This window comes from Neopelma chrysocephalum, unplaced genomic scaffold (assembly GCF_003984885.1).
Source record: "Neopelma chrysocephalum unplaced genomic scaffold, ASM398488v2 Primary Assembly neopelma1_274, whole genome shotgun sequence".
NCBI classification, from domain to species: Eukaryota; Metazoa; Chordata; class Aves; order Passeriformes; family Pipridae; genus Neopelma; species Neopelma chrysocephalum.
Window position 1 is genome coordinate 451,737 of NW_020897936.1, and position 14,964 is coordinate 466,700.

At 40.0% G+C, this 14,964-nt stretch overlaps 1 protein-coding gene across 1 annotated transcript; it reads right to left on the reverse strand.

Moving 5' to 3' along the window:
• Window positions 1–5,933: 5,933 nt before the first annotated feature.
• MCEE (methylmalonyl-CoA epimerase) lies at window positions 5,934–14,935 on the reverse strand. The gene is made up of 3 exons (XM_027704402.1): window positions 14,889–14,935; window positions 9,857–10,197; window positions 5,934–6,620 (listed from the first exon to the last, which is right to left on the reverse strand). Exons 1-3 carry the CDS (start codon window positions 14,917–14,919, stop codon window positions 6,468–6,470), a joined length of 525 nt encoding a protein of 174 aa, XP_027560203.1. The 5' UTR covers window positions 14,920–14,935; the 3' UTR covers window positions 5,934–6,467.
• Window positions 14,936–14,964: the final 29 nt, after the last annotated feature.

Here is a 14,964-nt window from a genome sequence, read left to right on the forward strand (position 1 = left end):
TGTGCGGGGCTGTGCGGTGTGTGAGGGGCTGTGCGGTGTGTGAGGTGTGTGAGGGGCTGTGCGGTGTGTGAGGGGCTGTGCGGGGCTGTGCGGTGTGTGAGGGGCTGTGCGGGGCTGTGCGGTGTGTGAAGGGCTGTGTGGGGCTGTGCGGGGCTGTGCGGTGGGTGAGGAGCTGTGCGGTGTGTGAGGGGCTGTGCGGTGTGTGCGGGCTGTGCGGGCTGTGCGGGGCTGTGTGGTCTGTTTGGGGCTGTGTGGTCTCTGTGGTCTGTGCGGGCTGTGCAGTGTGCGGGGGGCTGTGCGGGGCTGTGCGGGGCTGTGCAGCCCGGGCTCGGCACAGAATGGCCCAGAACGCAGGTACGGACTGACCCATCAAATCCCCACTTCCACTGGGCTGGAGGCCCCGCTCTGCCCCAGCCCCACGTTGCCACACTGCTCAGCAATGCCACACTGCTCAGAGGTGCCACATTCCTGAGTGGTGCCACACTCCTTGGCAGTGCCACACTGCTCAGCAGTGCTCTGCGACAGGACTGGGAGCAGTGGCCATGAACTAAAACTCAACAAGTTTCACCCCACCATGAGGAAGAACTGCTTTACACTGTGGGTCCCCGGGAGGCCGTGGAGTCTCCCTCCCTGGAGACGTTCAAACCCCACCTGGATGTGTTCCTGTGTCATCTGCTCCAGCTCACCCTGCCTTGGCAGGGGGTTGGACTGGGTGACTCCAGAGGGCCCTTCCAATCCCAGCTCCTCTGGGATTCTATGCCCACGGAGGTGCTGGCTCAGACCCAGGCCCTGAGCAGAGCTGGCCGCAGCTCCCGCTCCCTTCCCAAGCCCCTGGGCAGGGATGTTTGCTGGAAGCTCCATCCTGCTGTGACAAGGCCACCCTGCACCACGGCTCTGTGCTCCCAGGGCCGGGGTTCCTGAGAGTCTCCATTCCAACTGTCCATGAAACGCATTCCTGAATGCCATTATCCTACTGGGTAATGACCTCACCTTTCCCTGTTGTTTGAGGTGCTCCAGTGCAACAAAAATCAAATTAAACACCAAAAGTTTGAACATTACAGCAGGGAACAGCACTGGACTCAGTCACATTCCATCATGTGGCCAGATTTATGAGATCAAATCATGATTTCTGTGCCTTTGTGCAGATATTACATAGATCCACCCCCAAAGATTAAAATTGTAAGATTCAATGTGTAATATTTAAAAGCTCACTGAAGTAGGTTTCTCCAAGAACACTTGTTATCATGAATGATAAACATCGTTGGTTCCTGAGGCCTTTTATTAGAAACCACCAGATTTTTCTATGGCAGCAAGGGGATAGTGATTACTTTGCATATATAGGAACACATATCTTAGGCCAATTATGACAGCACTTGCTTGTAAGTATGCAAATTTGAGACTGTAGCTAATCTTAACTGTAAAAAGTAATCTTTCTCCTGCTAGCAAAAGTGAGCAGCTGTCCCAGTGTAAATATATTGTGTTCCAATCAGCTGGAGATCAGTGTTCACTGCTGGAGCTCAGAGTGTCCAGCTCAGTGTGCTTTGTGTGCCCTGGGGTAGCTATACCAGCTGCTGAGCATCAACTCATATTCCATGGACATGCAGAGGAAACACCATTTTGTGGGTTTTTTTAGTCTTATTTTTTGTTTAGTTGTTAAGATTTCTGTTCAGACTTACTAACACCAGAGTAGCCATTTGCAACTGCTATTTTGTGCCATGATTTTGTATAGTGACTTTTTCCATCTGTCCCTTTCTATATCCTAACTACTTGACTAAATTTTGGGTTTCTTTTGGAGATAATAAGAACTCAAACATTACCTAAACTGTAATGCATGTATGTTTTACACAGAACTACAGCATACCTACAGATACAGATACAATCTGTAGCTAGATTGTGTAAACATTTGGCAAAAAACATTTTAATTTGTATTATTAATTCCCAAAATTGTTAACTTGATGAAATAGCTTCATATACATAAGGAAGTCTCACTTTCTCAATCAATACACCAAAAGCAGTATTTCCAGCTCGATAGGGCAGGTGTGTGTTTTGAAGTTACTGCAGCTGCAGGTATTGTACTACAACTGACCTCTCAAAGACTGCAGGGGTCCCAAAGGGAGAGTGATATATTTTTTTTAACCTCTTTAATTTGTTTCTAACAAACATTCTACCTCCACCTCATTTTGGAGACAGTGGCTCAGACAGATGGTTATTATAGAAAACTACATAAAATGGAAGGTAAAAATCAGGTGAATGATATCAGTCCAAGAACGCACCTCTCTGTTACTCTTCAGTTTCTGGAAATAATCTTTCCCACACATTCCAGCCATGGATGCAGAGCTGGATATTCCCCCTATTTAATGCAAATTGTGCATCATCTCATACGCCTTCGGAGTACCTGCAGTAACAAGTTACTTCAGAACTTTTTCTTTAAATCATGTTTTGAACATGTCTTTATTACTGAAAAAAATTGCAATGTTAAAAATAAGTAAAATTCTTCATTGAAGATCTACTTTACAAAAGATTTTAGTACCTATTTGCTATTTTTATGGTAGCAAAGCATAACAGTTAAAAGGCCACTTTAGATTACATCTAGAAAAGTCATTGAATGCTTCAAAATGTATCATTACTTTAAAATGTATGAGAACTCTTCTTCATTTGTGAATCTATGCTATAAATTTTGCATTTAACAATGCTCCTTAGCAATATGCAAGACAGTGGAAATGAACATTAAAACAGTTGACGTAATTTTACATATATTTAAGGATTATCCCATCGCAGGATACAAACATCCCTCCTTCATAATAAGATAAATTCACATTTCATAAAATATTCTAAGTGCTTTGAAAATGCTTATCAAAGGTGACATATTCTGCATTCCTAAGAGGGTGAGGTCTTCCACTGAAAAATGACAACACTGGGTTATTAATTTATACATTGTTGATAGTTTCCATTTTCATATTAATTAATTGGTTGGACTCAATGATCTTCTTATTCTGTTTCATGGTCTAATAATTTGGCCAACATGGCAACTGCTTTGGTAAATGAACTGGGTATTGAAACAATTAACTCTTGAGTTTTTGTCTTAATCAAGGGTTCTTAAGTCCAACAAACCCAAGTCAGATCCCTACAGAAGGAATTTCTTCTAAGGATAGAATCAAATGGAGTGCCAAGAAAATCATTCAGAGCTCCTACTGTAAGTACCTCAAGTAGACAATGTAAACATCTCCATGTTTCATGGTCTTTCTGTGAGACTTCAGATTTGCAAACCTGCAAGATTAGCTTTTAAAAGGCATGAAGTTAGCTCTTTTTTCAGCTTTTTTGAGTTTGCTTCTAGGTTTGCCTCATCATAGGGAATTCATTCTACAGCCTGTTCTCCTCCCACCTAGAAGTGACTTGAGGATTGCATAGAGGAAGTTAAAAAAGATATTTTGCATCATTTAATTATGAGCCCTTTAACTATCTGAGTAATGTTGATGGAGTCCAGAAAAATGTGTCTTGTCTGCCTTAGGCAGCATAAAATGGGAACATACTTGATCTCAGAGGGGAAAAAAGGCACATGGAGAGATTGGAACAGGGAACTTGCACTTGACAAATGACCCAAGCATGAGAAAATTAACTGGCAAAATATTAACACTTCATCTTCTGAGAAGCTTGGCATTATCAGAAAAGAAGGATTCACTGTACCTTTTTAAAAACCACCCAACCAAACAAAAAAAACAAACAAACAACAAAGGAAAAAAACCCATTGTCAAAGCCTATTTCCCTTCTGAGCTAATCAGGCTCCAGTTATTTCAATCACTGTTCTTCCCAGAAGCTGTATTCTGGTGCAACAGGGGTGTATCATTAAGTGTCCCTCCACTGGAAGAAGCAAATCACAGTTCTCTACTTCTCCAGTTTCCATCCCCGATGGATTTTCTTGCTGTTACTCCCCTTTTATAATCATGGCAGTGACAAAAGTAAGGCCTCTGTGTGTAACCCCCAGCCCAAGCCCTTGGTAAGTCAGAACAGCAATGACTTGTGAAGGCTGTCTGATTTCAGGGGAAGGACTATGTGGTTTTTACAAATATAGGGGCTGATCCTGTTCCCACTGAAGTCTGTGGGAGTTCAGCTTATGAACTGGAAACTTCTCTCAGTCTTAGGTGTATTCAGATTCTGTAGCTGTCCAGCTCCTTTGGCTATTCCTTCCAAGTCTATTGCTCCAGAGGTGGAAATTCTCCTATCTTCTAGTGTATATGCAGACAAGTGAGGGGGGCTGATCCCACCAAATGGTGTTTGGTGGGTGTTGACTAATTTGCAGACCTAAACTCTTTTGGGGGAGGGTTGGGGTTTTTTTTGCTAATACCTTGACTTCCACCTTGGGAGAAGTCAGATGAAACATATAAATTGTGAGACAGAAGCATGACTTAGGATGAACAGAGTACATCAGCTGAGGTAGAGCTGGGCACCCACAGAGCAGGCAGCCAGGAAACTGCTGCTTACCAGCTGAAAAGCACAAGCCTCTCTCTGCTAATAAGACAGGGAGCACAATCAGGCAAGTGGAGTAAGTGTTGTTTACTCAAAATCTCCGTTCCCTAGTACTACATCAAGCTCCTACTCTGAGTCTATTGATAGATGTCATATACAAAAGTCCATCTCCTTCGGACAGGACAAAGAAATGGAGAATGAACCAAAGGAGCACTGCCCTGTTTTCTGTTGCACCAAACTAAGGGCATTAGATTCAAAGACTTCTGTTCAATTACCTTGACATGTAACCACTGAGGCTTCCAGTTTTGGCATTCCTGTGCCAGTTTTGCAGAAAAGATGCCTCCCTGTCTTTGACAGAATGGAAAGACAAAAGCAGCTTTGCTCATGGAATGTCTCCTAGAATGGCAGAATCATATTTCAGGAATATTCAGGAATCATTCTGCATTTCCATCATGAGCCTTAGGATTTCTAAATTCAAACAGTTTAGAATTTAGATCACAAACTACCCTCTAAATAGTGATTTGATGAAACACAGGAACCCTGTGGAAGGCTGTGTTTTTCTTAAAATATGACAGAAGGAATATTTATTTTGAGTACAAAGTTGTTTCTTTAAAAAAAAAAAGCATGGCTTTGTAGAGATTTTTTCAGAAGTAAGATTCATGAGGAAGCATCAATGTCTTTAAAGCCCTGTTTAAATCTCAGGTCAACATTATACTTGTATTCTGTTGCAGCAAACATGACACACATCACAAATCATTCCATTCCATTAAGTAAAAACTCTCCTAGACTAAAATGAACTTACTTCATATCAAGCTGGAGCTTTTCACTGTACATGCAAACATGTAGGAAAATATAAAATTCAGATTGTGATCTAGCTGGGGAAAATTATGACTTTTTAAGGATTAAGAAAACTAGAGAGAGAGAGAGAAACAGCAAGTGTTCAATTTCTACAGTTGACATGTCAAAACAAACCTATAAAAGAAAGTATCAGGACAAAGACTGCTTGGGTAATGTACACCAATAAAGTGAAGTCTGTCCATAAATAAGTCAACCAGCTGTGCCTGCAGCCTGTGACACAAGCATGCTGGATGCTCTAATGTTCAGGACACTCTACAGAACCAAGACTTAGGTGGTATGTGTTTTCCACTGATGATCTAAGTGCTCTTGCTCAGGAAAACCTTATCCAGAAAGTAAGTGAAAAGATTAATCACTGCTTTTTCATGTGTCTCCCACATACCCTTCTAGGAATAAGGCTTAAAAAAAAATTCAGTAACTGAAAAAACTAAAATGTGACAAGTACATTACAGTTTGAAATATATGTCAGGCAAATGATTTTTCAGGTACTCTTCTGGCATTGTCTGCATATCCACAGAGTTCATAAAACAACTAAATGATGATTTATGCATGGTAACTTCCTTGGCAGTAATTGTTATGCCAAGAAAAACTTATTTACTGATTGCAGACACCCATACAATAACAGACGGATTTTTTTATTCATGAACCAATCAATCAGTGTGAGGCACAGATGGTGAATGGTGAAAACAGAAAATACAAGGTTCATTTTTCCTTCATTTCTAAAGGGAATGTCTAAGCTATATTGTTGTCACTGAGAAGTGGGTCTCTGCTGTGAAATGTAGAACAAAATAATGTGGGTTGACCTAGAAACTGTACAGTTTCTGTGGTTACAGAGGTAAAATCATGCTGCAAACAGGCAACAACACACAAATTTCTATGGTACATATGTAACTTGGCTCATGTATTTTGTCTTTTGAATCACAGAGAATTCAAGAAATGCCAAGATATTCATTCTGAAAATCAGATCAGCAACAACAAAAAAAAGAAAATGACCCTAAATCTGTAGCACTATTTCAGTACTCAAAAGCTGTACTTAAATCTGTGGGAACTACAATGAACATGTAAAGACGAAATACCACATCAATATTCCCAGCACCAGCTCAGGAAGTTCACAACTATTCCATTGTTTTATTTATGAATATTACAGCTCAAGCTTGCTCAAGTTCCACAAGGACTCCATGGCAATCTTTAGGGTGAAGAAAAATCACAGGTTTGCCATGTGCACCTATTTTTGGCTCTTCACTCAATATTCGTATCTGTTTTTTCTTCAGTTCTGTCATAGCTGCTTTTATGTCATCAACCTTATAAAAAAATACAGTTCACACAAATTAACATATGACACTGTATTATGCAGATTTTATGCTTTAGTAAAATGTTTACTAAAATGTTATTTCTAAATTCTAATATAATTCTGAAAATAAATTAAATCATAAAACCATTGAAAACATCTAGTCTCAAAAATAAAAATAATACAGAAGTTTGTTATTTGAACATTTTACAAAATACTGTTTAAATAGATTGTTATATTTAAGACATTAATAAACTAAAATCACTCATGCACAAAGCCCATTGATTTTTTTTTATGTTGTTACTTTATAAGGATTCCATAAATAACCTAAACTCTGCATTACTATTACTAGGAAGATCATATTGCTTTCAAACTATCCATAACTAAAGAAAAATGCCTCCCTTTCTAACTGATGACAGAACACTGACTCGTTAGATGCTGGTGAAAAGGCAGAGCCATGGGCAGAAGGGAAAAGGAAAGGCCCTTTTAGATTTATATATCCTCCTTCTGAGTAGGTTAAGGTTCATAAAATTTCCTAAGGAAAAAAGCTTGGAATTATCAAAAATATACCTAGAATAGGACCTGGTCTTTCTATTGAACTTAACTATAATAGTAGCCATTAATATTTCAGTGCAGTTTCCTACAGAAATACATAATTAACAAAAACATGCCTATGCTGTGTAGTGATCTGAAATCTGATGTCATGTCATCCAATGAAATTTGAATTTTCCGAAACCTTAAATGCATTCATTTTTTTAAATAATAAAATATCCAATAATCAATAAAGACCTAGAACTAAAATAACAGCATTGCTATTTTTCAAGACTGAGGTGTCTGGCCAGAATTTGGTGAATAAACTCTCATGATGCCATTGCAGGGAAGAAGGAAATACCTGGCTTTAATTCAGAGGAACAGGCATCACCTAATTCCTACTTATTTGCAGCAGTTTTGTTCACGAATATTCTACACTCACTTCAGTTCTTCCCACACACAACTACCAGGCTGCTAAAAGCAAAGAGAAAATGGCTGTCAGGTTTTATCTGCCCTGAAGTGGCCTCTCTTACTCTACTAAGTGTCCAGCATGCTTTTCACTGCAGGTATTCAATTGTTATGACTGGTCAGGAATAATTTAATGTCTTATTCTTGTATGAAACAAGTTCCCTATCAAAACATCTATCTGAATTTTCCTTTGTACAAGACGGAAGAAATTAAGAGTGTTTTGATAAACTTCCTCTTCAGTATGGAAAGGATTTTTTCAATTCAGCTTTTTGCAATAAAACTGTTCACAGAAAGATATTTCTACAAAATATTTTTTTAAATTTCAAATGAACAATCAATTGACACTGAAGTTCTTTAACAGTTTTTATTAAAACCATTTTTGCTCAACTTGGAAGACTACTTACCTTTGAAATTGTAAGATTTTCCATTCTGAGAATGGGAAATTGGAGGAGGGAGATTAACATCTTTATGATTGACAATGGTAGGGACCAGATTTGTTTTTCAGTCCCACTTAAATAGCAGTTTAACGATGGATAGCTTTTTTCTCTGTGTAAATTAGTCTGTAATTTTCCATATATTTTTCCATGGAGACAAACATGACTGACTTAGGACAATCTTTTTCTTAATTTCTTAATTTTTAAACATTATTATTATTTTCATGTAGAGATTATATTAATGAGTCACAAGACTTCATTTAGGAAAATCTGATTGCACTAGTTTACCCGATTCATGGAAACTACCTGTCAGATTATGACTCCTGGCTTGCTTGACCTACTGTACACAGTTATAAATTTTCTTTTTTAACAGAAGAGTCTATGTTGTCCAACATAATGCCTTTCCAGTTATTTTGGAAAAGGAAAACTGTAAATGTAGCAAGCTGTGTTTGCAATGCTTATTGTCTCCTGTCTCCTCTGAGGCTGGTTGTGCCTCTTGTCACTGTTTGAAATGGGTGCTGGGCTCTTCTTGAGAGGGTTGCCACACTTGATGTTAAATGCCCAATTGGCTTCTTTTAAAGTTTCCAGTGCAGGTAACATATAAATGACTTTTTTGTCCCATTCTTCTCAATTTTCATCATTAAATTGAGAAGTAAATGACTTCCCTTGACAATCATCTTTGGTTCATCTGCAACAAGATCACCTCTCATACAAAATGGAGATCTACACAGAACAATTTCAGCTGGAAACACATATTTAAAACTTCTTAAACAGTATTACCTATACTTGAAACCCTTGGGAGCTTTGAGCTCTTTTTGCTGAGAAATGCCTACAATTTCTTTCTCTTGTACCTGTAAGGGAGAACCACTGGTCTTACAGAGCACTGGAGGTTTTTTTCATTCTTACTGCAAATTGCTTCTTTCTTCTACACTCCCATTTCCTAACAATTAGGGTCAATTTAAACAGAATTAATTTTCCTATTTTTGATCATGGCAAGAAAAGTTGCAATGTCTACATGTATGCAAAATTTCTCAATTCCCAATGAAAGCACACAACTGCAAACACTGGTCTTTATAGATGTATAGTGAAAACAATTTTTACTCACATCAGTAATCCCATTACTTTCTAATATTACACTTTGCACAATTACAGCTGGAAATAATAGTTTGCAAGACTCAGCTCTGTAAAATATTTAAAACATATAGGCAGCAGCATAAAATTTTGCATCAAATAGGTACACTAAGTCATGAGCACACTAAATGAGTACTTTACCCAGCACCTTTACATCTCTTCCAGAGCAATCCCTCTTTGCTGGGCAGGGAAGAACAGGACAGAAGGCACTCTGGAGGCTTTACTGCTGTTTGGCAAACACAACTGACAAGCTCTTTTGACTTCTGTATATAATTATCAAGTGAATATCAAACAGGAAGAAACTTTCTAAAATCTAAGTTATGCCTTAGCTTAAACCTACAACTCTCTTTTCCCACTGTATGTCCTTCTGTGTCAGGCAGTGGACACCTATCCAACCCTGGTCAGAAGCCCTTGGGGGTGTCCACCTTCCACAGTGGCTACTTAACCCCTCCTTCCCCAATTCAGTCTTTATAGCACAAAAGAGGAAAAAACGATCACATAGCTCATGACAGTGAACTGTAATTTCCAAAACTGAAAAAAAGGCATGTTTAAGACTTCTTCTTACAAAATAAAAATTTTCACAATTATGACAGCCTTATATATTTGTTCTTGACACAGGTCAAACCTATGAGAAAATAAGCATACTTTAATATATCTCATTATGTAATATATTGTGTTAAAATACCTCAATGCAGATATGATGCATTCCTCCAGTCTTGTTTTTTTGCAGAAAACTTGCAATGGGACTTTTCTCTCCTAAAGGATGTAGAAGTTCCAGCTTGGTATTTCCCAGCTCCACAAAAACAGTGTAGACACCATGTTCAGGAAGAGCAACAGTCTCGCTCACCTGGGCTCCCAACACGTCTCTGTACAAGGCCTGAGCCTTCTCCAGATCAGGCACTGCAATGGCCACATGGTTAAGTCGGCCCAGTTTCCACAAACAGCTTGGAATGTTCTGTGAAAAGGACTTTGATGATGACAGAGTTCTTACTGTGGGAGCTGATGTCTGCAATCTGGTAAGAAGCCCTGAAAAAGAGTGAATAGCACTCAGACAATGCTTTTGAGAAGGTATCAATACCTGCTCCTTCCCCTTTAAGGGCTACAGGACAGCGATGGCATTTAGCTCAGCGAACATTTTTTTCAGAGACTAAGTAAATATTCAGAAGCATAAAAAAAAAAACCAAAACCCCAAACCAGACTCAAATCTAGTGTAAATCCTTACATATGCCTGTTAAAAAGAGGAATACATGACCAAATGTAACAGCCAACTGTATAATGTGCTCAACAGTGACTTCTGAATCTTTCAGAGCTTCTTACAAAATAAGAGAAATTAGGATATGGCTACACATCTCCAGTTATAGCAAACCAACAAGAAAACCCAGATGAAACCTCAGATAGAACTGATACTGCAAGATCCAAAAGATAAAAGACTTTAGCTCTCAGCTGTCAGGACTAACTCCAGCAAGGAATTAAATGTCATGTTACATCTGAGGCTTAAGGAATCCTAAAATCTCCTGAGTTTGATTTTTTATCTTTCTTCAGTTATCAAGTCACTTGCCCTTCTTACTTTTCACATGCCATACAGGTCTTATACTTTGTTTTACTGATCTATTTTAAGATGCTTAGAAATGTTTCAGTTCTAAGTACTTTGCACAATATCATGTCCAATGGACCAATAATAATTTAGATCCTCTTTAAAGGCCAAAATCATAATACTTTGTTTAATTTAACTGGTGCCACTGACTTCAGTGTGGCTTACTGAAGAAAAAGAATATGATCTCGCTCATCATAAATGAAAAGTTAATTATAAAAAAAACCTGGATGACCATGTGACACAAAGGTTAGGGCCAACAAGTAGAGAAAAGATGGAGAAGTCATGGAGAAGCACAGTGTCATGAAAAAGGGTTTAGATTCTATCTTCAGAACTCTTCAAAGACTGCTCTGACAAGGCAATGCTGATCTTTGCCCTGTGTCACATTGTTGTGTTGGTCACAAGTAGTTATAGGGTTGCTTGTTTTATTAAAAAAATCACAAAAAAACCCCAACATACAAAACAAGGATACTCACAAACAAATTACATTAAAGATTAACCTGTCAGAGTACCAGAATCTGGAGAGGGTGGGGAGGAATTGTGATCGTATCCGTTTTTTCCAGCACCAGAATTCGAATAAGATGAAAGGATATATTCACAAAAGCCACACTTCAATTCCATGCCAGTTTGCTTTAGGCCAAGTCAGAGTCCCCAATGCCTCCAGGCCAAGCCAGAGGCACTGCAGCATTTTTGAAGTCTTTGAGGCATTCTTAGCTTTAAATTCACAAATGTGCTACTTTGCTAAGAGATTGTGCCAAGCCTGCCCTGAGGTTCTGGCTGCCCTGCAATAACTGAGGACAGCCTGCCCTGACTCCAGGTTCTCTGGGAGGGCAGTAGTAGCTGTAATAAATCAGTTTATCTTCACTGTATGAAACTTAGAACTACCATTCCATGGGAATTCAAGACTCTACAGCCATCAGTTAATTTTTCTGCCCAAAGACAACTGATGCAATCCTTTAAGCCTTTCTGAGCATTGTGCTGTGATGAAAGAGGAAATGTTTGTGTGTATTTGACACTGAATCACAACATGCAAAGTACATATTACCAAGCACTTAATATCACAAAAGTAAGTCTATTCAGAATCTTTTGGTAATACTAAATCAACATCCTACATTAAGTATTGCCAGAAACTTGTCCAGTTCTGCAGGTCACTGCCCTGGACTATTTCTTGCCAAACTTTCACAAAGTCCATCCTGTCATCTCCTTCGTCACAGCCAGAAGTTCTGGACAATTCTTCACTTGTTACCTTTAGGCTCTCACACCGGTATAGTACAGCAACTACTTTTCAACTTTTTACGTGTTCAAAAATCCCCTAGCAACCTGTACATAGAAGAAAAATTCTTGGTTTTGAGATGTCTATGCTGAAACTACTTTGTAGACAGACTTGCCATCTAAATGCATCTGAATGAGGAGTGATCAAAGCAATTCCCTGAGGAAGCAATACTGTGCAATGCCTATAATGTACAAGATAAGACACATGCAGTGTCTAGGTGACACAATTAGAAACATGGATAATTAACCAGAGTTTGACCAGACCAGCAGAGTAAATAATGTGTTAAAAAAGCAAAAAAAACCCCAACAGTCTTTTGTATCCACCTAAGCTTCTACTGAAGCAGCTCAGTTTCCTACAGTAACTTTTTAAGACCTGATTCAATTCTTGCTGAAGAGAAAATCTTCCACTTGGAGAAGGGCAGTACTCTTTGAAAGAGAAGGATCCCTTACTATACCATTTGTTATGTTTCCCAGACCCTTTTATTGTGTTATTCTTTCTTCCAAATATGAACAGACCACAGTTCAATAGAAATACTACTGATGAAGGGTTTTTTCCAAGGAATCTTTACTAACAGGAAATACTAAGATTTTTCCCATTCTTTTTTACATCTCCCATCTGTAATTCTTGCTGCACTTCACTCAGGGCTATGACTACATGGTTATTATTGTTTCATTTGTATTTTTTCTATTTTCAAGTAAATTGACAGAGACAGATTGTTACTCAGCTATTACCGAAGCAATAGCAAAAATAGCAACAGAAAATGTTCTTTCTGTTGGGTTCTGCCCAAGAAATATTTGATTTTTGTGGTGTTTCCTGGAAAGACAATAAATTGAAAAAGTGAAGTATATTCCTAGGATTCTTGTAAAGTCAAAAATATTTAAATGCCCACTCATATGGACATTTATTCCATGAAGTCTTGTGAATTTACCCTAGGTCTAGTCATATGCGTATAGAGCATTAATTTTAAACCCATAATTGAATTGACTGAGATTAAACAAAAAGCATTCGCATTTTTCTTGCATTATCTAGATTAGTAACTATATAGATTACTTAAAATTCTAATCTTCTTCTAATCCAATAATCAGAAAATGACCCTGCAGTGAAAAAGAAACCTTTTCAGCACACTTCAGATTGAAAACCCATTACTTCCATGTCTCAGGAAAAAACCACTTATATTTATGTATATATCACACAACTAGTCCTATTAACTGTTGTGGCTAATTTCTTCAATCAGAAAATCATTTCTCCACTGACAGAATTATTCAAGTAATTATTAACTTTCTCCAGTGTTAAAAACCATTACTTTCTGTGAGTCTTGTGAAGCCAGTGGACATGACTGAAGCATCCATCCAAGTACCTGTCCTGCCTGAAAAACCTTCATATGCCGACCCAAATCACATGTGAAGTTGCTTCTCCTGGTATACACAGCATTTGCCCCTACTGTTTTTGGTTTTTTAATATCTCATTTCTCAAACACTGACAACCAAATCTGATTTTGACTTGCTATTTTGTCCTTTAGAGAAGATCCAGCTGACCCTGCTCTTAGAGAAGAATGCTGGCTTCCTAGCCTCAGTGATACTGCAGAATATATGGAACCTTTTCCAGCTTCATTTAAAGAACATTTTTAAATTGGTCTATTTGGGTTTTATTCTGTTCATGGTTGACTGATCTACTAGTATTATGCACATCAGAATTAAAATGTAGTTATACCAGGTGAGGCTTACATTCTGTGACAGAGCAGATTATGAACATGAAGTAACAAGTCCCATAAACTGAGATCCCCATCCCTCAAATGTTGATTCATAGGCTTAGTGCTCCTAACATGGGACAGTGTTCATTGACTTACATGGCTAAAGAACCAAACACAAGCCAAAGCCAACTGAATTGAGTCAGGTTCTCTGCGGGGAGGTTTTACAACAGCGGGTTGCAGTGAGAACCCCATCACTGGGCACTGCTCTATTGTCAACCATTTCAGGTGGAGAAGAGCTCCCAAGCACGGAGAGGATGCCCTCAGCACAGGGAGCCCGGCACACAGGGGCTGTGCGTTGTTAGCCCTCTGGACCACACGGAGCACGGGCACAGTCTGGCCATCCTCAAATCCCAGCAATTTCAAGGCGGTGGGAGCATCTTGGGAACTCAGTCAGCCAACTAAGCTTAGGTCATCCATAGTGCTGCTCTGCTGGGAGCTGGAGGGGGCTTTTGGGAATCAGAGGGGCTCCACAGGTCACAAAGACTGAGTCTCACTGTGCTGCAGCTCTGGTTTCTTCCACCAAAGTGCAGTTACACAAAGGTGTTTTCTTTCCCAGTATCCTACTGATCCATCACTGACAGCGCCGACTCTCTCATTCACTTTTCTCTTGCCTTCTATGGCTACCAAGTAAAATAGTGTGGTTTAGGTATGGCGAGTTTAACCTACCCTCACTTATTAGTAAGAGAGAAAACAGTCTAGGTTATCATAACGAACGGGAAATGATGTTGAATTTCACCTCCAAAAAAGCCAAGCTCCGACTTAAAAAAGCTAAGCTCCTCCTCACGCCTCAAGTTTGGAGTTTGCTGCAGAAGTTCACTCTAAGCCAGTTAATGCCAGTTGTTAATATGCCCGTGAATCGGATCGGGAGACCTTGTTTCTATTGAAAAAGCGGTAGTTTCGTCTGGCCTGGGAGGCGCTCACGGAGATCGCCCTGGCGGCCCCGGCACGGAGCGGGGCTGGGGCTCCGTCCGGGCGGGCACCGAGCGCGGCGGGCACCGCGCTCCCCCCGGCCCCGGTACCGCCCGCCCCGTTCCTGGCCCCGGTCCCGTTTCCGCCCCGGTCCCGTTTCCGCCCCGGTCCCGTTCCCGCTCCCGGCCCGTTACCGGCCGCCCCGCGCCGCAGCACCGCCGCCATGTCAGGGCCGCCCCGCCCCGCGGCTGCGGGCCCGGCGCCGGGGGC